General features: G+C 55.4%; 1 protein-coding gene across 5 annotated transcripts in view; it reads right to left on the bottom strand.

Moving 5' to 3' along the window:
• CDH23 (cadherin related 23) overlaps positions 1-23,290 on the bottom strand; it is a 401,997-nt gene that overhangs the window by 112,964 nt on the left and 265,743 nt on the right. For all 5 annotated transcript variants that reach the window (XM_037804411.1, XM_037804406.1, XM_037804407.1 and 2 more), the window contains exons 15-22: positions 18,271-18,335; positions 16,359-16,596; positions 14,924-15,029; positions 12,663-12,790; positions 7,502-7,574; positions 5,475-5,591; positions 1,724-1,836; positions 451-558 (exon numbers count right to left, since the gene is read on the bottom strand). In XM_037804411.1, the coding sequence (XP_037660339.1) occupies positions 451-558; positions 1,724-1,836; positions 5,475-5,591; positions 7,502-7,574; positions 12,663-12,790; positions 14,924-15,029; positions 16,359-16,596; positions 18,271-18,335 (948 nt within the window). The remainder of the gene's footprint in view (positions 1-450; positions 559-1,723; positions 1,837-5,474; positions 5,592-7,501; positions 7,575-12,662; positions 12,791-14,923; positions 15,030-16,358; positions 16,597-18,270; positions 18,336-23,290) is intronic.

Genomic DNA, 23,290 nt, shown 5'->3' with positions numbered 1-23,290 from the left:
TGGACATACACGTGTGGCACACACAGGGCTCTCCCCCACGTGGAGCCCAGCTGGGCAGTCCTGGGAGCCTCTGGGAGGGCAGCTGACCCAGGCTGGTGGTTGCAGTAACAGAATTGGTCATAGAAAGGCACTGAGGGTGGAGCTGAGGGTTGTGCAATTTGAGGGAGGGACCTGTGCCTTGGCAGGATGGGGTGGGGGGCTCTCCTGAGGCGGTGGCCCAGGGACCTCAGGAGAAGAGTGGCCTACAAGTGGAACCAGCCCTAGCTCCTCTACCGCTGGCCCTGAGCTACCAGAAGCTCCCTTTGATTGACTACCTTTCAGCATGCAAAGAGCTGCAAGAGATGGCTCAGACGAAACACGAAGTCCATCAACCCCACAGGGGCAGGGCCACAGCGCCCACGGCGGGAACGGTGGCCCCCTTGGAAGGGCAGCCTGGGCAGTGTGACCTACCGTGGTCACGTCCGAGTCTGGAGGGGTCATCTCCACCAGGTTGATGTAGTAGGGCGCGTCCTTCCAGGTGGGGTGGTTGTCGTTGATGTCCAGGAGGGTGATGTTCACCTGCGAAGCCACAAGGGGCGCTGTGGAGCGCGCCTCGCTGAGCCGGGCCAGGGCAGGGGGCCTCCGAGGGGTAACACACTCAGACGCCTGCGGCATTTTGGGCTTCATCTCCCCGGCCCCACCAACTTTTGGGGCCTCAGGGCAGGGCCTGGGCTCTCAAGGACAGGAGGGAGCCAGCTCCCTTCAGGAGGGGAGGGGTTAGGTGCTATCCCATCAGGAGGCAGGGGAATGGTTGACATGACCCTGGAAATTCTTGCTGTGACCCCGGCATTTCTCTCACCCCACCCCTAATCTTGGCTGAGGGTCACTAACAGGGTGGCAGAGGTTTGGGGTGGGGGAGCTGTTAGAATCCCTTGAGTCTCCCAGTCTTAACTACAAGCCAAGCAATTTCCCTGCTCACTTGCTGCCCAGGTAAATTATTTATAGGGCTCCGATTCCTATTAGTGGGGCCTCCCACGACTGAATAGGGCACTGGGGATTTTTCTTCCAAGTCCCTGGAGAAGGGACTCCAATCCCAGCCCCCCTGGCTGGGCAAGTACAGAGCAAGGGCTATGGAGAGAGGCTGGTTGGGGGCTCCGTGTGAAAGCCAGAGAAAGCAAATAGGGAGCAAGGATGGGGGGGGGGGCGGCTGCAGTGACCTGCCAGCGGGGTCCTCCTGGATTGCTTTTCCATGGAGGGGCCCACTGCTTCTCACTTCCCCTATTCTCCTCTGCAGCCAAGAGCTCATTCAGGAACCCCCAGTTTCCTTCCTCTAACCTTCTATTCTCTGAGCACCTTGTGGGGGGTGACAAGCCTTGGGTGAGGGCTCTGGGCCTTCACTGTTCCTTCTGGTTCATAGGAGGGATGCATCACAAGAGATGCAGTGGGGTGACGAGCCCCCAGGGACACTCCAGGGTTCTGCTAACTGCCCGGCTGGCCTTTTGAAGACAGGGAAGCAAAGCATGTCATTTTTCTCCTCCCTAGTCTCCCCATGTCCCAGGTGGGAATACCTTCCAACCCACAGCCATGCTGGCCTCAGGGCTGACCAGGGCTGACCTGGGCTGATGATGGGCTGGCACCTGCTCATCACCCTCACCCCACTCCCACAATGCCCAGGACGAGCTGGGGAGCAGCTACCTGGTCGGAAGGTAGGGGGCTGGGGGGCACGGAAGGGGTGGGCACTCACTGTGGCGATGCCAGTTTTCTGGTTGTGGCCCACGCCCCCATCCACTGCCCGTACGATGAGGATGTATTCAGACTTGGTCTCACGGTCCAGCAGGGACGTGGTGGTGATTTCACCTGTAGGGGAGAGGAGCGTGTGACAGCGTCTGGAGGGCTCAGGGAGAGAATGGTGGAAGGAGGGAAAGAGCAAGAACATGCAAGAGAGGTGCTTGCCAGAGCACAAGAAGCTAGCTGCGTGTGCATGTTTGTGTGCCGGGCAATAGGCAGGCGGGAGGCTGGGGGCAGAGGTGGTGCTCAAGGAGGGAGGGGCAGTCCCCGGGCCGTGGGAACTGGTACCCCAGAGCTGGCACTATCACCCCATGTTGAGGAGGGATTTTCAGGCATGGGAACATCTGGGCTGGTTCTGGGGTCTTGAGGAACAGGAAAGGAGGGCCAGCAGCCTCCAACTTAGTCCCTGAGGACCTCTCATTTAAACTTTTGACATCATCTTACTGGCTTTTATCCCCTTGAACCAGTCACTTAATCCTCTGTGCCTCAGTTTCTTCATCTGGTCAAAAGGGAATAATCACAGGACCTGCCTCGTAGAGCTGCTGTGGGAATTGATTTAGTCAATATTCCAGAAAGCTCCGAATGCACCTGCTACTGTTATTCACACACCACAAAGATATGGGGGCAGGACAGAGAAACACACGTGTTCCGGCTTGTGATTCATGACCGCATGGTTCAACCTGGAGTGCACTGAGAATGAATAGTTTTAAAGTGACTTCATTGCCTGGCCTTTTTAAGGATGAGAATAAGCTATCCTGTTAAATATAAATGTTTAAAATATACCATATTTTTTTCAGCCTGTTTGGGCATTTCTTTGTGTTTTGGTATAACTAAAAAGTGGAAGTCACTTTGGCAGAGGTGTGTTGGTAAATGTTTAACAACTAGCTCCCCAAAAGGAAAACAAAGTATTTGGCAATTTCTGTGGTATAAATATTCCCATCAGGGCTCATTTTAAGCTACCAACTTGATGGCATTGAACATGGCATCGGCAAGAGAGATGCACAATCGGCTACCACGAGCTAGAGTGAGGTGGCACGAGCCACTTCTGCGTGTTGCTGCAGCCAGGCCACTGACCATCTCCAGTGGGCCATGGAGAAGAGCCCGTGCCTTGAGGACAGGGAGACCAGATTTGGATTTCAATTATGGCCCTTTCCAGATGCTCGGTCATGGAAAAGTTACTTAATTTCTTTGAGCCTCTGTTTTATCATCTGTAAAATGGAGATGATTATCCATTCCCAGCACAGCCATTGTGAGGATTAAATAACTGTAGGCACAGCTCCCCAAACTTGGAAAATGTTAGTTTCCTTCCAATGGACTATTCATTGCTTTATCCCCATTGCCCGAGCTGTGTGACCTGAGGAAAGTCACTTAACTTCTCTGTGCATGGTTTCTTCTACCATAAAACAAGGGAGCTGGCCCAGATGGTGCCTAGGACCTCTTCCACCCCAAAATTTCCCTCTCAGGCACACTGGCCTGTCCTCTGGCCTGTGCAGGACTGAGCAGGGAGCTGGGGGTGGGGGTGAGGGGCAGCTAAGGTGCTAAGGCCAGGAACGGAAGCCCGGCAGAGGTCTGCCCGCTGAGCCATGCTCCTTCCGGGGTGGGTGCTGATTAATTGGCAGGGCGAGGAAGAAATTAATCTCTAAAAAGTTTTAAACATGAACTTGTGGGCATGATAGATCGCTCATCCTGTCTGGGGAATTAGATCCAATTAAGGCCACCTTTGCAGAGCAGGCCTGGCCAATTTGACCAAGGAGCTCAGAAGATAATGCTTACATCTTGGGAGCTAAAGGAGACATGTTAAAGGCAGCAGGAAAATGTTCATGTCTTCATTAAAGTCCCTGGGGTAGAGACGGAGTCCCTGAGTGGGGAGGCAGGGGCGGGGGTGCCGAAAGGTCAGCTTGCCCGTCGCCTCGGAGCAAGGAACCTGACTCGAATCTGACTCTGTGGAATGCAGCGTTTAGAGCACGGGCCCTGTAAGCATAAGTTCAGGGTCTGTGAGTCCTCAGTCAAGGTAGATAACCTCTCCCGAGCCTCAGTTTCCTCATCTGGAAAAGGGGGATCATTCGGGTACGTGCCTCACTGGGCAGTGAGGAGGGTGAAATGAGATGACACTGGTCAATGCACTCAGACTGGTGCCGGCTCCCGCTATGCTAGTGTTAGTTAAAGATAGGATTTGGAGCTCCCTAGAAATGGGCTTTACTGGGGGTAGATGCTCGTGAGAGCAGGAGAAGACCCCCCTTTTTCAGCGGTGGGAGGAGAGGCTCAGGATGGCCTGGATCCCCTCTCTGCAGTTTCTGAACACACCAGCCCCAGCCGTCTGCTCCCCAAGCTTCCTGGGAAGAGGATGACAGAGAGATGGAAGGTAAACTGACCAGTGAGGGGGTTAACCCGGAAGCCCGAATGCCCTCCCAGACCACTGACCACCTGTGGCAGCGATGGCCAGCATCCACCAAGATTCATGCTTCCTTCCAGAATTCCTTTCCAGAATTATTGCTGGGAAGTGGATGCCAGCCCAGGGACTACAGCCTCAGCCCCTCCTTTGCATCTAGGTGGGGCCATGGCCTGGTCACTTCCAGGGCTGCCCATACAAACCTCCTTACACAATGCTCCACACCCTTCTCCCTTTGGCAGTGACCTTGGAGCCATGACACAGAAGGAGCCTGGGTCCCAGAATCGCCACACAGAGGGCTGTCCACCTAACACCCACATCGGACTGTTGTGTGAATTAGGATTTCTTTTGTGTTCAGCTTTCAGGGTTTATCTGTTTAGCACCTGGAGTTCTCTTAACGAACACAGAAATGGGCACTTGGAAGTGGGGTGCCCTCCAGGCTCACCAAGCTGACTTGGAACCCCGTGAGGCCAGGGACCATCTTATCCCCTCCCACACCCCCAGCACCCAGTATGGCACCTGGCACAGAATGGCCCCCCACTGGGTCCTGGGAGACTGTAGGGTGAATTGTGCCAGGTGTCACCTTCCTTCCCGGCTTCTGACTGAAAAGCCTGGGGCAGCTTTTGTTGCTTTTTCCTGCCCCTACCTTCCCTCCCAGCTTCAAGGAGGAGAGAAGAAGAAGGGAGAAGGGAGTTGCAGGGCTGAGCAGCCAGCTGGGAAGGAGGCCCCTAGGTGAAAAGAAAGGAAGAGAATGATGATCTGTGATGACGGTGACCATGATGTCAGCTTCACTTCCTTAGCACTTGCCATGTGCCAGGAACCACTCTGAGTGTTCTCATTGTCATAATGCATTTAATCCACACAACAGCCCTAATGTGGTCACCCGTGTTTTGCAGGTGGGGAGACTGAGGCACAGAGAGTGACTTGCCCAAGACCACGCAGCTGCGTTAGGGTTCGAGAATGGCGTTGGTTGGCAGCTGAGGGAGGACGCTCAGGCTTGAATGAAAGTGTCCCTGAAGAGTGGCGTGCTAACCAGCCTCTTGTAAAATGGAACACGTTTAAATGTCATGTGGCTTTTCACCATTGAAAGAAATTCTTCTGTGGATAAATTCATGCTTTGAATTTTTTTTTTTTTTTTTTTTTTTTTTTTGGTAAGATCAGTTATCACACACAAATGAATATTTCGGAGACAGAACTAGAGGTTCACAGTTGGTTTGCTCAAAACGAGGGCTCCTGGGAACGGGAAAAGCCCCTGGCTCAGAGGGGGAGCTGGCCGCAGGCCCGGGGGTGGGGTTGCGGAAGGCAGGTGGGGGCTCACCTGAGCGGGCATTGATCCGAAACTGGGAGGAGCCCTCCAGGGAGTAGATGATGGACTCCTGGCCAAACTCCCGGGAGCGGTCCAGGTCCGTGGCATTCAGGAACAGCACGGTGGCTCCTTTCGGGAGAAAAAGTGTGGGGGGCTGCTCACCCGGGGCTCACGGTCCCAAGCCCTGGGGGAGAGGGGACCTGGCCCAGGCCCCAGGAGAGGACGTGGGGCTCTCGTGGTGACCTGCTCCCAGGGGTGCAGGAGGCCTGCCCGTGGGGCTGCCCTGGGATGAGAGTGGGCTCATCCACCCGCTCCGGGGCTCCACGGGAGAGGGGTGTGGGGCTCTCTCCCCTCTCCTCCTCCCCCCCACCCCGGCCCTCCTGGCCCAGTCTCTGAGAGGGTGCCACCGCCCACCCACACCCACCCCTTCCCTGCCGCCCACCACATTCAGGACACTCAAATGTCCAGCTTTTACTTTAAGTCAAAAAGAAATGAAGCTCCTTATTAAATTACCCCCCATTTATTGTATTCAGCTTTAATTTTACTTTATCTTCTTCACAAGCAGAATTTGTAAGGCTTTTAATTTTCTCCTCAGTGGACGGTTAAGACCCCAACCTTCCATTTCCACCTCCATGGAATCCTGGGCTGGGGGATCAGCCTTCCCAGCTGCCCTGGCCGGGCCCTGACGGCAGTTTGCCCTAAGGCCGTGTGCACTGGGGCTTGTGGCTGTAATGCAACCCCCATGCACCCCAACTCCCCGACCCCTGTCCCCCACCTGCAGGCCCTGGTGGAGCAGAGAGGTGGGCAGCCTGCAGCCTTCTGGAGTCCCCACCCTCAGGCTGGAATCCTGCTCTGCCGCTCACTAGCCGCGGGACCTCCATCGAGTGCCTTCCCTTGTCTGAGCCTCAGCTTCCTCCTCTGTAAAATGGGTCTAATGACAAAATCTAACTCATGGGGCTGCTGGTAAGAATTACGGGGCATAAAGCAAGCAGGGCTCAGGCCTGGCTCGTGGTTACCTCTTACTGAGCCACAGCACAGGTTGGAGATTATTTTGCTGATGAGTCAACAGTCCCTGGGAGGGTCTGGGGCCAGGCGGGAGTTATGGGATGGGCAGGTCATTCCGGCCCCTTCTAGGCAGCCATGGGGCCTCTAATCTGACTCGTGGTTCTGCCCAGAGGAGGGGGACAGGGACGCTGTCCCTAACACGTTTCTTTACCCAAATGTATTCAACTTGGAAGAGGAGTAACAAACACAGGGAAGGCCTCTCCTTGGCAGAGACCACAGGTGAGGGGACAGTGGGGTGGTAAGTGCAGGCTGGCTTCAGCAGTGAGCTCCTCCAGGGGATGCCTGGCTGGGATGGAGAGGGTGGGGGGACTGGGCAAAACCCAGCACCCTGCCCAGCTCATCATCAGACACCAGGGAGGTGCTCAGAGCGCCTTTAGAAGGCTCCATGGTGCAGGGGAACACCACCCGTGGGTCCAGCTGCTGCAGCGGATCCCGACACGGAGTTTTCCCCACAAGAATGAATAGTCCACTCTGGGTGAAGGGTGAAGCTGGCAGCCTACCTGGAGGACAGAGCAGGTCCCCTGGAGCCCGAGTGTGGGGCTGGTGGTCCCGGGCTCTGCAAGATGTGTCCTGCCACCTGAGGCCTGGCCCAGGGATGAGCCCTCCCTGTCCAGTCCTTCAAGGGCAGCTCAACCCACCCCCTTTACAATCACGGCCCCTGTGGCCTGCCTATTTCAGAACTCTCTGCATACTCTTACTCATTTACTTAATCATCAGTAACTACTTGCTCTCTTCCCTGATGGACTGGAGCTGCAGGAGAGCAGGAGCAGCTGCCCGGTGGGAGTGTCTGCCGTACCGGGGGCTCTGCCAGCAGCAGTTGGCTGGCAAGTAACTGGATGTCTCCAAAGTTCCCCTCATTTGTCACAGGAAGCTTGGGCATGGGAAACAGACATGAGCAAGACCACACTCCCGCAATTAGATCACACGTGCACAGTCGGTCCCCGAGAAGCTGGCTCCCTGGACTGGGTCCATACCTGCCATGATGTTTTCCACCACGGAGACGAAGTAGGCTGGCTTGCTGAAGGTGGGAGGGTTGTCGTTCTCATCCTGGAAGGAAAACTGACAAGTTGGCAGGAGCCGAGGAGGCACTGGGGGCTGGTGCCAAGGTGGGAGGGTGTGCACCGGCTGGCTTCGAGGAGCTCAGTATAGCTGGAACCAAGTGGGGTGTTACAAGGGGGCCAGGGGACCCTCCGGCGGGGCTATCATCCAAGGACCCAGGGCAGGCCTTGGGAAATATGCAGGGGGTGGGAAGGGGCCGTGAGGGTGGGGAGATGGCAAATGAAGCAGCAGCTGGAATTGCCTAAATTCCTAGATCCCCAAACTCTCCCCATGTTCCAGCTGAACCCCAGGCTCTGCTCCAGTATCCCCACCTCAGCTCATCAGCCCCAAAATAGGGATGCCCACTCAGACCTTCCCTCCCAGCTCAATGCCGGAAGGTTCTAGCAACCCTTCTAGAAACTAAGGGAGAAAGAAGCAACAAGCCCAGAAGAGACAGAAGTACACAGGAGCAGGCCAGGTGGGGAGACGAAGCGGGAGGGCCGTTCCCTGAAATCCTTCCCTGGGGCTGGCTGCAGGCAGGTACAGTTAGACCCCTCCTCACATATCACACGCTTCCCACCCCAGTGGGCTCTCCCTGGTCCAGAGCCCCCCACCTTCCCGCTCTGGGGCAGTCCCACCCCTGGGCCAGCCTTCCCCCACGACCAGGTGAGAGACAGTGGCCAGGGAGGGTGCACAGCTGAGGGGCTGAGCCAGGGCAGGGTGGGGCGTGCCCCTTCTGGGGAACCGGGCCCAGGTGCCGCTGCTGCCTCCTTCTGCCCCCATCTCCCCTCCAGCGTCTCCCCTCCAGCGTCTCCTCTCCTCTTCAATCAGGGAAAGCTTTCCTGCCCTTGAAGACTCTCATCCTCACTGACTGCTTTTTGCAATCACTCAACAAGAATTCCTCCCTGTTCCCCTCCTTGAGAAAGCCTGCCCGGCCCACTTGGCTCCTTTCCCTGGAGGCCAGAGGTTGGGGCATGATCTCGGGGCTCAGAGTCGCAGCACCCTTGGGGCTGGCCTTAGGTTGCAGTCTCCAGCGCCTCCCCTTCTGAGGCTCCCATTTCCCCTTGGAACTGAAAGCCCCTGGAGAGCAAGGACCCTGTATTAAGCCTTTTTGAGCTGGAGGCACCTCTCGCTGAGCAAACATGCAAGAGATGGAGGGGTGCTAGCTGGCAGCCCACCCTGGGGACTTTAGAGACTCCCATCCTGCTGGGATGGTGGGTACCCAGAAAGGAATGCCCCTCTCCTTCCCACATCTGTCCACAGCTCTGCACGGCGCATGGGCTGATGCTGCCTGGCCCTCTCCCAGCTTCGGAGAACTGGTGGTCTTGGGGTTCACCCGCTGTCCCATGCCCCTGGCCCGTGGGATGGGTGCGAGTGCCCGGGTACAGATATATTTAAGCCTTCTGCTTGGCTGCCTGAAACAGTGCCGAGAATGTCGGTGACAGAGCAGGAGACAGAAACTTATTAGCGGTGATATTTCCCTGGATCCTGGCGCTGCATTCGCTGTTAGTTCTAGTTCAGCGGCTCCCTCTCCAAAAGCTTATTGTCCCCTAATGGGAAATCTACAAACCGAGTTTGACTTCTTTATTAAAAGCCAACAAGCAGTGGATGAAAAGGAATCACCTGGCCCCTCCAGCCCCCTCCGTCCTTCCTTCCCGAGCCTGTCTCCTGGGGCTGCCTCTCCCCACCCCCAACCTGGGCCTTACATGCTGCCATCGATGGCTTCATCATCCGCTGCCTTTCCTTTTTTTTTTTCCATTTGAGAGAAAATCCCTTTAGTGGAGAGAGGCAGTTTAGCCAAGTGACAGCTACTTAAAAATCAACCACGTGCAAAATCAACCCGCAGGCAGTGACCTTTTCAAGGGGGGTCCTTAGACACAAGTGACTGTGCTGTTCACTGTTCACTCACACCAAGGTGGCATTTATCTTTGTTGCCAGATCTGCAGCAGCAGGGGTCAGGGCGGTCTCTGAAGGATGGAAAATGCAGGGCCCCGCTGACACCCACCTTTGAGGGGACTGGCGGCACCCCTTCCGCCAGGCTTGCCGGGAGAGGGGTGGGGTGGATTCCTGCCCCCAACCCACCCCTGCACTTGGAGGCCCCACTCCCGGGTATCAGAGAGGGAGCTGCGGCTGCTCTTTTGTTGACAGTGGATAAAGGTTATTCTAGCCCCTTGGACTTCCTCTTCCTGCTTGCTCCAGCCCCATCTGAGGAGCCGAGGGTGGGCTGAGACACAGAGAAAAGGACCCTCCCCAGGCCCCTTCCTTAACTGAGCCACAGGTTGGGAAGGAGACTGGGATTTGGGACAATCTCACAAGGGCAGCTCTTCCAAGGCCTTGCTGCTCCAGTGTGGTCCCCTGACCACAGGCTTCAGCATTACTGGGGAGCCTGATAGAAATGCAGAGTCTCAGGCCTGCCTCAGACTCACTGAGCAAGAATCTGCATTTAAATGAGCTTGCCAGGTAATTCTTGTGCACACCAAGGCTGAGAAGTTCTGGTCTCCCCAAGGCCCCAGGCCCTAGGTGTGCTGCAAAGAATGCTGACTTGGGAATCAGGTTGCGTGCGTTCTGACCCCAGCTGTGCCGGTTTGAGTGTATTGTGTCCCCCAAATGCCATTATCTTTGTGGTCTTGTGTGGGGCAGGCGTTTTGGTGATGGCTGGATTTGCTTGGAATGTGCCCCACCCAGCTGTGGGCAATGATTCTGATGAGATGTTCCCATGGAGGCGTGGCCCCGCTCATTCAGGGTGGGCCCTTATCGGTGGAGCTATATAAATGAGCTGACTTGGGGGGAAGAAAGAGAGTGCAGCTGGGAGTGATGTTTTGAAGAGAAGCAAGCTTGCTAGAAAGGAACGTCCTGGGAGAAAGCCGTTTTGAGGCTGGAGCTTTGGAGCAGATGCCAGCTGCCTTCCTAGCTAACAGAGGTTTTCCGGACACCACTGGCCGTCCTCCGGTGAAGGTACCCGATTGCTGAGGTGTTACCTTGGACGCTTTGTGGCCTTAAGACTGTAATTGTGTAGTGAAATAAACCCCCGTTTTATAAAAGCCTATCCATCTCTGGTGTTTTGCATTCTGCAGCATTAGCAAACTAGAACACCAGCTGTGTCGCTCACTAGCTGGTAAGTGAGGAAGGCACTGGTGACTTTGGAGCCCCAGTGTCCTCATCTGTAAAATGAGATCGAAAGAGATTACGTTCTGTAAAAGCACCCAGCATCCTGGTGGAGCGCGACCCATTTTAATTCCCATTTGGCCGATTATGCCTGCCTATCCTTGGGCTGGTGGAGAACACCCCAATGTATTTCCCTCCCCCTCCCCTCGCCTTCCCCTCCCCGTTGTCTGCTTCCCCCAAGCCTGCAGGGCATCCCTCTCTGCCCCAGCCTCCTCTCTGAACTCCCATTTGCATCACACACAGCCTGGTGCATGGAAGCTGTCAAGCCCAAAGATATCAAGAGGCAGGTACCACCATTATTCCCATTTAGCAGGTGAGGAAAATGAGGCTCAGAGAAAATAATTAACCCTAGGTCACACAGGCGATGCAAGAGCTTCAAACACAAGCTCTCAAAGCCATACTCTTCCCTCTGTGTGCTCTGGCCCCTGGGGGCAGAGAGGTTTCATCTTCATCTCCCCATCCGGCTCATCACCTGCCATTGCACCCTGCACTCAAGAGGAATTCCACACTTGCCTGAGCAGAGCAGGATAACGGCTGGTTGACAGTGATGAGGGGTGGGCCAGGGTTATGAGTATGGCCAGAATTAGAATTGAGGCCAAGACTGTGAAACCAAGGTCAGGTTTGGGAGATGTGGTCAGGGTCAGGACCTTGTGGCAGAGAACATGAGAACGTGACCGTGCTCGGCAGGGCATGCCTTCTAGTTCCTTGGCATCCCTTCAGCATTTCAAAGGAGGATGAGAAGCAGTGGGTTAAAGACAGGCACGTTGCTAGGCTTCTGCCCCTCCCTTTGCCGCCCCTGGGTCTGCCCAGCCTCCCTCGCACCCTCCCCAGCCATCACCGCCAGCTCCATCCTGTGCAGCAAGCAAGCAGGGCCCCCGGGCTCAGACAAGGACCCTTCCACCTGGGAGCTGGGCCCTGGAGCTCTGGCCTCTGGTAAAGAGGATGATGCTTGTCGGAGCCGGGGCTGGAGCAGCACGGGGGGCTGCTGGCCAAGTGGCTGTGACAGGAGGGTTACCCAGCCAGCCTGTTTGGGGTGGGGGTGGGGGGTTGGGTGTGAGAATTTCCTGAGCTTATGTCAAATCACAGTGTATCTCCTAACCTGACAATCTGATCTAATCCTCCAGGAGCCAGTAATGCACTAAGTCTTCCATCAACACGTGTTCACCGACTGGCAGCGGGTGGGGGGTGGGGGGTGCGAAGGCTTTGTGTGTGCACGGGTGTGTGGGGAGGTCTCGGGGTGGGGGGGACGGGCCTGCTGTCCTCTGTCAGACCATGCTCCACATCCCCGGGATCGTGGGGGGAGCGGCATGGCGCAAATGAACCAGTGTGGAGGAGACGGAGTCAGTGACTGATAATTTCAGACAGAGAATGCACTAAGGTGTGCTTGATATTCATGTCAGACAAGCTGTGGTTTAGTTCCAGACCCCTTCCGCTCTTTAGAGAAGGAGAAAGGAAGAAAAAAAGAAAGAGGAGGGGAGAGAACGAGAAATAGAAGAGAGAAGATGCCCCTCTGGTAATTCCCTTGAACGTCGCAGAACGTGGCTATAAATGAAGGCATTCCATGACATTCCCTCCCTGCTTGGCCTCTGCACTGTTCCCCCCAGAGGGTGTCCTGAGTCCCCAGATAAACTAAGAGCAGGATAATCAGTCTTTTCTTGAAGTTGCAGGTTGCTGGGTCTTCCCCAGTGGCCTGAGCTGGGAGGCAGCCTGTCTGCTCCAGCCATGGCAGAAGTTGGCCACAGCCCTGTGCACTTTTTAGGGATAGTCTTTGGGATAGTCTGCAGGGCAACTGCCTGAGCTGCGGGGATAGTCAAGGCTGGGGGGACACAGCCTTACACCGCTGGGCTCAGGTGGGGCCCGGCACCCTGGGAAGCATGCACCCTCCCACCCCCTCCAGCCGGAAGGGCGAGGCCAGTAAAGCCAGATACTTACGAACACCTCGATGGTGACAGGGACTGTGCTGTGGAGAGGAGGGTCACCGGCATCCTTGGCCATGACCGTCAGATGAATCAGCCCATTGGGTATCTGTTCATAATCCAGGGGGCGGCTCACACTGATCACTGAAATGATAAGAACAGGACACCCAGCCCCTCCGTCACAGGCTCTGGAGACCCATCCAGCCAGGGCTCCCAGACGGGCAGAGAGGGTACAGCTGGGGCAGGCCTCAGCCAGCTCTGCCTCATTTTCCCCTCCTGCCTCTCAACTCCTGGAGCCTTGACTTGACTTGTGTTCGCTGGCTGCCTGGTGCATGCCAGGCATCGTGCTGAGCCCACAAAGAGGTAGCGGTTATTAATCCTATTTACATATGAGGAAACCAAGCTCAGAGAGTTTCTGTAACCTGCCTAAGGTCACACAGCTGCCAACTGAGAAGACCAGGACTGGAGCCCAGGTTTGTCTGAATCCAGAGCCTAGCCTCTTCCCCACTAGGTGCTACTGCCTGCTTGTCTGTCTGTCTATTTCACCCACTCATCTGGAACTTTTCTTCATATATTCCTTCCCATTAGTCTGCAAGCTGCTTGGAGGACCAGGTCATGCTGCACGCTCTCCAGCCCCGTCCCTTTTACCCCCTCCTCCTTCCAGACCAGCACAGGGTTCACCCAGTTATTGCCCAGTGTGGGGGTACAAAGAAGGGCCAGGCAGTGGGTGCAGATGGCAGCTCCCCCCTCGTTCTCCTCTGGCCCTGTCTTTTCCTCCCTCGCTGCCTTCTCTTCCCTGCCTCCCCTCCTGCTCCCTGCGGGTCTTCCTGCCTGCCCAGTGGCTTGCTTGGGGCTCTGTTTAGACCCCGTAGGGGAACACGCAGGTTATGGTGCTGCAGACCTTGCCCTCAGAAGAACTCTGCTTGGAGGCGGGTGAAGAACCCCTAAGCCAAGGGCAGTGTCAGGCACAGGAAAAGAGGCAGGATTTGGGGGGGAGCTGAGGCAGGGGCTTTGACCCTCAAATACCTGCTGCCACTGCCCATGTCTGAGCTCCACCGTTACTACCTATTCTATTGCACTAAACCACTGATTCTCAGCTGGGGAGGGAAGGCATATTGGCTTGGGCGTGGGGGGCAGGTGGAGGCTGCAAAGGCATTAGAATAATATATTAAATCGCAACTTTCTATTTGGAAGTGGAAATAGAATTATTGCATTAGAAATACAAATCCTAGAGGTGGATTGTTCTAGATGAAGGAGAAGGTGAGGAGTGGGGGGTGGGCAGAGGCATGACACTTTTGATGTTTTTAAAGGGGAACTGGACTAAATAGAGAGCATGGGTAGCAGTCTCTGGGCCAGGACTGCAATTTCTGTGATGGCGTTTCTCTGACATGAGTGTAGGGTGGTGGGAGGAATAAGCCTGGACCCAGAGTTGTTCACTTGCTCCCTCCTCCTGCCTGGGGGGCACCTGACCCAGTCTTCAAGCATCAGCAAAGTTTCCCAGAGGAGGGGCTGTCCACATGAGCCCCAGGGCAAAGAGGCAGGAGGAAGGACAGAGGAAGGAACAGACTCTGCAAAGACCTGGAGGCGAGTGACCACTGTCAGGGGAGAGCTCGCCAAGAGGCTCAAGGGGGTGCTGAGAGACAAGGCTGCAGAGGCAACCAGAAGCCAGATCACATGGCCTCATAAGCCACACTCAGCCACTCTGCTGTGTGACCTTGGGCAAGTTGCTTCTTGTCTCTGGGCTCAGTTGCCTCATCTGCAAAATCTTTTGGGATCTTAGAGCTCCAAGTTGCTGCTGCTGTTCCCTAACAGGGCTCTAGGGATCAGGACTCAGAGCAGGGCAGGCAGGGAAAGGTCTAGAAGGTGGAACTGTGCCTGAGCCTAGCAGGGCTGGAGGGGGAGATGGCAAGCAGGGAAAGGCTATGGCCAGGGAGGCTGGGCCATGGCCCTGGGACATGCAAGGCTGGGCAAGCTCGGCTAACGAGCCTCCACAGGACAGATGCCCAGGGCAGCCTTCATAAGGAATAGGGACCCTGCAGATTCTGGTAACAGCCACCCCGCTCGCCTGCAGGGCTGGCCTTGGGCCACAGAGCTGGAGAAAGCATTGATGTTGGCCCTGCAGAAAGGTGACCTCGGCCAGCTGCAGGTGGCTTCCAGAGGGATCCAGGGAGTCTAGGAAAACAGAAGGACCTCCTGAGAGAGGAGTGAACGTGCAGGATCCATCTAGACCCCCTGCTCCTCTTCCCTGGGCTGGGCTCCTGGCTCTGTCCCACGCACCTCCGTAGCCCTCGTACATGCTGATGTCGAAGTAGCTGCCGAAAGTGGAGGCATTGACGATGCTGTAGGTGATCTGGTTGTTGGGAGGGGAGTCTTCATCTGTTGCCTGGAAGGAGATGGGAAGACAGGGCCCTGTGAGCTCCCAGAGGTCCCAGGGCCAGAGGAGGGTGGATGAGGGGAGAGGGCTGAGCCCTCCCAGGCCTTGCACAGAAGAGCCCCTTCTTTGGGTGATCCAGCCCTGACTCAGGCCCCAGCTCCGGCCTTCGGGAGGTCCTCCATGCCCCAAGCCAGAGGCGGCCCTCCAGCTCCCAGCAGATGCTCTGCTCCCCTCCACATGTTGGGGCGTGGGGGCAGCCTGGGAAATCTGGAGGATGGGCTGGGGGCCAACAAGAATGGGGGAAAGCCAGGGCTCACCCAGAGGATGGGGAAGGCCACCCCCATACCTGGCATGACCAACTCCTATACCCTTTGGTTCCAGCTGGAACATCCCACCCCCTAGAGGCCCACAATGACCTCCAGAACAGGTTAGGGCCTCTGTCTGTGCACCCCAGCAGTCCCCTCATGCCCAGTCCCAATGACTTGTTTAATTCCTGCCTGTCTTGCTGGACTGTCCGCTCCGTGTGAGCAGGAGCCTTCTGTTTCTTGATGTGCTACTGTACCCCCAGAGTCCAGCACAGTGTATGGCACATAGTAGGTGTCTCATAAATGCACGGGGCAGGAACCCAAGGAAGGGAGAAGGCACTTGGAAGGGAGCAAGGGACCCTTCTGCCCCTTGCCTGTCTTCTGGGTGACTGAATCAATCAGTTTCTTTCCAGATGGTGCCTGACCCTGGAGAGCCTCAGGGGTACCCTCCTGACTCTGGGTGTCCCTGGAGCTGGGCAGGGAAGGGAGGGCAGGGAAGGAAGGCCAAGACAATAAGAAGTCTCTGGCCAGCAGTCACTAAAGCATGGTGGGTGCCTCACCACAGAAGGGCAGGTGAAGAGCAGAGTCCTGAGTGCTAGTCCTGGCTCTGCCTCCCTGGGCCCTCTCTCCCCTCAGTTTCCCCTTCTGTAAAGTGGGGTTGTACTCCAGAGTCTCTGTGCCTCCATCAGCTGCAGCAGTTCCTGATTCTAAGTATCCACTGAAGGAGCTGGAAGAGGGTCCTTACAAGGGTCTGCTCCCTTTTCACTGACTTTGCCAAGGGAGATGGCAAGATGTCCCTGTGCTAAGGGGTGACCTGAGATTTAAGCTGAGACAGACACTGTGTATTTTCCACGCAATAGCCAGGGACATGGTGGGGCCCAGAGGAGGCCTGACACTGCCTCCCCACCAATATGGGCAGAATTCTTTGCCAAAGGGAATTGGGAGGTTCGCGCCCCTGTGGGAGAGGTCTGGAAGAAGGTGCAGAAGGAAGGACACGATGCATGGCTGGACCGCAGGACGCCTGGTGTCTTACCCGGAGCCGCACCAGTTGTGTGACCGAAGGCTCATTCTCTCTCAGGGCACCCACGTAGGCATCCTTCTGGAAGGTGGGCACGTTGTCGTTGACGTCCAACACGTTGATCCGGACCCGGCCCGTGGTCTCCTCACCACCCCCGTCCCGGGCAATGACTGTCAAGGTGAAGCGCTGGATAAGCTCGTAGTCCAGTCTGGCAATCAGCACGATAAGCCCCATGTCCTTGTCTAGAGAGAACCTGCGTCAGGCAGGAAGAAAGGAGAGAAAGGAGACCCTGGTTTAAAGTAGGCTTGTAGCTAAGGGCTTGCATTTACCAGTCCCTTCTTGCCCAAGGTGAGAAACAGAAATGGATGAAGCCTACCTTCCTTTCTCATTGCTCTAAATAAAAACTGCTATTTCTGAAGGGGGTCGGGAATGGGAGGTGGTGGGCAGGAATCAGGAACACACAAGTGCTAGAGTGTCAGGCTGAAAGGGCAGGAGGAGTAGATTGATTTTACCAAGGAGGAAACAGGTGAATGACCTTCCTCTGCTGTGAACACATATCTCTGCCTATCGGAGATATTAAGATGTTGGAGAACTGGAGTGGTCAGAAAGGCTGCCATCCTAGAGGGTTTTGCACCCAAATGCTTTAAACAGAGAGTGAGGCATCCAGTGAGAGGAGGGGCACTTGGTTCTCTCTTGGGAATGATCCCTTGTCTTCTGCTGGAAGGATCAAGCCTTGGGGAAGAGGTTGGCAACTGTTTCATGGGCAAGAGCAAGGTCCAGCGGGACGTTCCCTCTAGTGGCCTCTTCTACGTGCCCCTTTGGGAGCCTCATTTGAGTTGTCAGTTGACATTTGTGTGATCTGATCTGAGCCATAGCTGCCAGCTGCCCGGCCTGGAAAGACCTGGTTCTGGGACCAGAAAAGCCCCTAGCCCAGAAGACAGAAGACAGAAGACATGAGACGATTCAAGGTGATCGGAACAAGGCCATGCAAAGATGGCCCCCTGAGGGGACCTGTGCATCCGTCCAGCTGCTGGCTCCTTCCTCCCACACTGAGGCCCCCATTGCAGAGTGGCAGAGAAAGGCCAGATGAACATGCAATCCCCCGATCTGTTCCTGACTATTCCTCACAGACGGCTGGGGCCAGTGACCCAAACTGAGAGCCACTGTCGTGCTCAACCTGCCGGGCTTCTAAATGCATCAGACACTTCATTTTTAGAAGCAGACCTGCCTTGTGAATTCTACTTGGCCTACAATCATATTAAAAAGGAGAGGACCGTCTCTTTGGCTCAGATAAGCTGAAGATGGTAGGAAATAAAGGGAAAGAGACAGCCCAGCACCATGGTGAGTGACCTTGGGGTAAGGCTGGCAGAGGCCTTCCTGCCTGGGGGCTGTGGAGCCTAGGGGTGAAGACCACATGCAGAGGCCTGGCCCTGGTGCTTACCAGCTGTGTGACTTTTGGCAAGTGACTAAACCTCCCTGAGCTTTAGTTTTCTCCTTTGTAAAATGCGGATGATGACAGTGCATATCATGAGTTCCTCCACATTTGGGTATGAAGATTACATGAGGTGACGCAAAGCATATGACAAAGAATCTGATATGTAGTGAGGGCTGGAGAAACGCTGGCTGGTGGCAATGGTGGTGGTGCTGGTAGCAGTGTGCTATCATCAGCACTCCAAAGCCTTTGAGACACACAGTCTTCATTCTCAAAACTAAAGGCTCTCCTTTGAGGGTCAGAGAAACTATGCTGCACAGAGTCTAGGGGCCTTGATACAATCAGTGCCAAACAAGCCACGGTGAGGCAAGGATCCTGAACCCCAGTCCAGTGTCTAACGTGGGGTCACAGTGCCCTTCCTAGGCACTGGAAAGTTTCCTGGACCATGTGGGTGGTCAAGGGTGACTGCGGAGGGGCTGGGGGGCAGGGTCTCACCTGTCAGGGTCGTCACTGAAGAAGTAGTTGACTTCCCCAAAGGTGCCCACGTCATTGTCTGTTGCCTGCAAAGATGAGAACAAGAAGTTATTATCGCCAGACCCAGCAGAGGCATCTCATCACAGCAGGAAATGTCCACAGCAAGCTCACCTTCCTCTCACACAATTCCTTTGGCCCAGGTTGAATTTTCTAGAGCTGTGCTGTTCGATAAGGTTGCCATTAGCCACAATGGTTATTCAAATTTATATTGGAGAGCACAGTTCTAAAGCACCCGTCTTCCCCTGAAAATCTCTAACTTTGTGAAATCAGCCCTCTTGGACTCATGTCCTGCCATGTGGGCTTATTCTTTACAGGTGCTTAGGAGGCTCTGAGGAAAGAACTGGACCTTGAAGTGACAACCTGTAGGTTTGCGAAGCGTCATGAATGAAGGTGGATGTGAGCTCAGCTGGCCAGTGGATTCTTCTAGCAATTATCCTGCAGCCCCCAAAGCTTCCAATCTGATGTGCTACCCCATGAGGGAGGGCCCCCAGGGGGATTTCTGATTCCTCTCCTTCCCCTTCTTTGACTCTGGGAATGATCCATTGCATGCAGAGAGCAGACTGTCGTGTGGCTAGCAATCGTCTCTTCTACTGGAAACAGCCTGTCACCCATCTTACCACCCCACTCTCTGGCACCTCTCCCTGCTTGAGCAAGTGGTCCAAGTAGGGGCTGCCTACACTGTGAGTGGGCCTTGACCTCAGCTGGGCCTGCAGAATCCTTCCCTGAGATTCTTACTGTTGCTGGGGATAAAAGCTTTCCTCTAGAGGAGGGAAGCTCGGACGACCTGAACTGGAGCTGCTGGCTGTTGGGGGAGGATGCAGCTGTACCCAGAGGGGTCCAGAAGGAGAAAGGGGCCGTATCCTGGTAGTTGCGGCGTCTCGGGTCTGACATTCCTGCCCACCAATGGGGTGGTTTGTGAGCCCAGCAAGACCTCTTTTGCTCAGGCTGGTGCAAGCTGGACCTTTGTCACTTGCAGTCAAAAGAGACCACAAGGGCCTGTCTATGCTGGGGACAATGGCAGCGATGGTGACCACGGTCAGCCTGTACCACTAGTACACCTTTTACATTTTCAAAGAATATTGGTGTGTATTATGACATATCACAACCATGCCACACGATAAGGAAGGCAGAGATTTCCACCCATCTCACAGATCGCAAAACTGAGGCCCAGACCCCAGAGAGGTCCGGTGTAAACCACGAATGGGTCAGAAGCAGAATGGGGCAGAAGCTGGGCCTCCCTGCCCTCACACTGGGCCCCGTGCTTAAAGCCACCTGAATGAGATCCTCCCTCCTCCCTTCTCCAAGACGGCTGAAGTTTCTAGTGGCTTTTGTGGCTGGGACGTCTAGGCTTCTGCATGGTGCCTGGCATGGTTATAAGTTCCTATGCAAGCTACATAGCATCATTCATCCACTCACTCACTCAATAATTATTTATTGAGCACATATTATGTCATAGGTGCTATCCTAGATGTGACCTCTGCCCCCTCCCAGGTCACCACCCTGGAGCTGAGCAAACCATGGCCTGTCACCAGATGCCAGGAGGCAAACGCCTTGGGCTGACCTTGGGGTCCACTTACATCTGTTTTATACAGGGCTTCTCCAAAAGATTGTAAATGAATGTAGTTCTGCTACTAAAATATATTTTAATACCTTTGTACTCAGTATTTTCTGAGGTTCCCTCTAAAATGCCTTGATTCTATGAAATCTATTAAATTCTAGGTTCTTTATGATAAAACCTGAATTTTCAATGGAAAGCTAATTTATGTTCAGTATATTCAGTTCAGGGAGGCAGAAAAGTGAATAATGCATTTCTTTCCCAAATGGTTCAAATGAAACAAAAATGTTGATGGGCAGAGGGTTAAGACCTGAGTCCAGAAAGCTCTACAGAAAGATGCTATTCCTGGGGGCTCTGGGCAGCCTGGTTTTCTGGGGCTGCTTCTCATGCCCGACTTCCATTCAGTGTCCCTCAGCTTATGTTCTAGTAGGCTGTGTGCAGACCTCTGTCCCCTCCACAGCTCCTGCCAGGCTCCGGGTACATCACAGGTTCTCAGTGGGTGCACGCTGAATAAATGAAGCAGAGCATGCCGAGCTGCGTAACCGCCCCTTCCAACCCAGCACTGGCTCCCCGATGGACCCCCCAACCCCACCCCAAGCCATGACTCATGAAAACAACTGTTCCTGGAGCACCTCACACATATTATTCATTTCATCCTCAAAACAACCCCATGAGGTAGGTACTATTATTATGACCACCTTCAATTTACAGATGGGGAAAACGAAACACGGAGAGGGCAAAAGAACTCTGCCAAGTCTTCACAGCTAGAGAAGGAGCAGAGCTGATATTTGAGTCCAGTGCCAACCTGCTCTGGAGGCTGCGCCCTTGGCCTGTCTTTCTATCACCTGTCCACACCAGAAGGGCGACTTGCTCTCAGAAGGGAGCCTCGGTATTCCAGGGAGCGGAGAACAAAGCTCCCCATGGTAGCCCCATCTTTATCCTGCACCCCTTCCAGGGAGAAAGAGAGAGGAGTCCTAGAGCCCCTCCCATGCTCTAAGTTCCCTTTGGTTCCAGTTGTAAATAATAACCACCATGTGTGGTATGAGTAGGCTGTAATAGCTGTGGTTTGGTCCTGGGAATCTCCACTGAGCCCCTCAAGGAGGGGTCAGAGTGGTGTAGAGAAACCAGATTCAGGCCAGTGTCCACAGCCAGGGTCATGGTGTGGCCAGACAGGGGCCCCCTGCCAACTCAGGCCTCAGCATCCTCATCGGTCAAAGGAAAGGGTTTGGAGCAGTGACTGGCAAGTCTCCTCTGAGCTGACTGTGAGAGTATAAGCTCCAGGAGGGCAGCCCGCACCTCCCAGCATGGACGGCACCTGGCACATACTAGTTGCTTTGCTGATGCTTGAAAAATGCGTGCCCACATCTCAATCGGAATGGGGTGGTGCAGAGAAAGAAGTGAAGGGGTGGAGAGATGGGAGCAAAGACAAAGGAGAGAAGAAGCAAAGGGAAAGAGCATGGAGCCAGAAAATGGGAAGAGAAGGAGGCCAGACAGGGGGTCTAGGAAGTGGGGAGGGAGAGGAGATGAGAGAAGTAGAGGGTGCAGCCGGGACCAGGAAATGAGGGGTCTGGCCCCAACCGTGTGGTGGCTCAGTGCCCCTGCAGAAGGTCACATCTGGCCCCTGACATGGGCCCGTCATATCCGGGTGCCCGACAGAATCACAGATGGGCAGCAGGATGGGAAGGGTCCCTGAGATCCCCTGTCCAGTCCCTTTCATCCTGGGGCCCAGGGAAATTAAGTGCAAGCCTCTGGGGGACCAGTTGGGACTGCTATCTACCCAGGTAGAGGCTGCCCCCCTCCCCCAAGGCCCACCCCGCCCCCTGAGGTTGGCCTGGTCTCAGCCATAGCTCCTACAGCGACCCGGTTCCCCTGGGGCTTCTCACTGCCCACTCAGGCGGCCGATGCTGACCAGGGAAGATTTGTGAGTCCTTTAGTGCCACCATCTAATGACCGTATGAAATATGTATGACCAGTGAAGAGAAAAGGGAACTTTCATTTCTCAAATGCATGAAGCAGAATAATAAGAAGATGAAAGGCTGCCTCTGTGCCCCTGCCAGGGGTGGGGACAGCCAGCACGGCACAGAGGGCCTGGCCCGGAGGCTTGGGCCAGTGGGGCACAGCAGCCAGCTAGGGTAGGGCCTGCGTCAGGGAGAGGGCAGCAAATCGGACCACCCCATGGCCCTGCACGTGGCCTTCTAGGCTCCCCGTGCCCCTGGGAGGACGTCTTTCCTCCTGCATATGCATTTGCAGCCCTGCACGGTCCAGACCCTCTTCTCCGATCCAAACTGGCTTCTGGCCAGGGCCTCTGCCCACATGGCTCCCTCTGCCTGGCTCACCCACCTGTCCTGTGGGAAGCCCTCTCTGACCCCCAAGATTGGGTTAGGGCACCACCCCACACTCAGCTCTTCCCAGCCCTGACCGCACACCGCAGGAGCTGCCGGCTGACATGTTTCTCCCCCAAGAGGCTGTGGATCCTGGAGGAAGGCAGGACCAGGGGGCTTTTATGTCCCCAGAGCCCAGCACTGGGCCTGGACATAAGTGAGCCCACAAAAGGCACTTGTATCACCATTCTCCATTGCTACATCTGCATCCACATTTACTCAACACGTATTGATGTATCATGTGGTTTAATTCTGGCCACATCCCTATGAGGTAGATACTGGGATTACCCCTGCCCCCTCCCTTTCACAAATGAGGAATTTAAGTGACCTCTCCAAGATCCCACAGCTGGTAAGTGTTGGTGGAGCTGGCTGGAGTTCCCATGTTTTAGCCCCTTGAGTTCCCTTGAGGGATATGCAGCCCCCAAGAGGGGTGCTGCGGCCCCGAGGCCCAAAGCAGGCCCACGATGGCCAGCAGACCTGGCTCTGTAGTGGGCTCTGGGGGCTGCTGCATGGCCCACCCTGTCTCCTGCTCACCCCACCCGGCAGGGTGGGTGTGGGGCTGTCCCAGCCTCCCTCTGCTGGTCATGGCACTTTTTAAAAACATGCCTCTCCAGGGCAGAGACCTGCTCTTTGCCACTTGACTGACAGACCAACAGACAAAGCAAGTGACGCACAGTCAGGGACCTGTGGCCCTGCTTTAGGAAGGAGGGTTTGAGGAGTGGCCAAGAGCTGTGCAGAGAGAACAAACCTCCCTCCTCATGCCATGAACATCCTCTTCCCCACCCGTGTTCTGGGAATAGGCACATCTGTCTCCCTGCAGGGTGACTTCCCAGGATCACACAGGTCAGTCAAATGGCTGCGGGGCTGAGAGAAGGGGAGGCCCAGCTGGCCATGCAGGGTGGCTCTCACATCGCCAAACCAGGGCTCCAGGCGGGTTCCTCAACTCTGCTCCAAGCTCCGCCCTCTGGTGCCACCTGAACCAGACTCCCATGCCCAATCCACCCCACCCCAGCTCCCGGTGGCGCCAACAGGTGCACACTGGTAC

Source organism: Choloepus didactylus, chromosome 15, assembly GCF_015220235.1.
Source record: "Choloepus didactylus isolate mChoDid1 chromosome 15, mChoDid1.pri, whole genome shotgun sequence".
Classification (NCBI taxonomy): Eukaryota; Metazoa; Chordata; class Mammalia; order Pilosa; family Megalonychidae; genus Choloepus; species Choloepus didactylus.
Note: the sequence above shows the minus strand (reverse complement) of the source record. Positions and strands in the feature narration are given on the sequence as shown.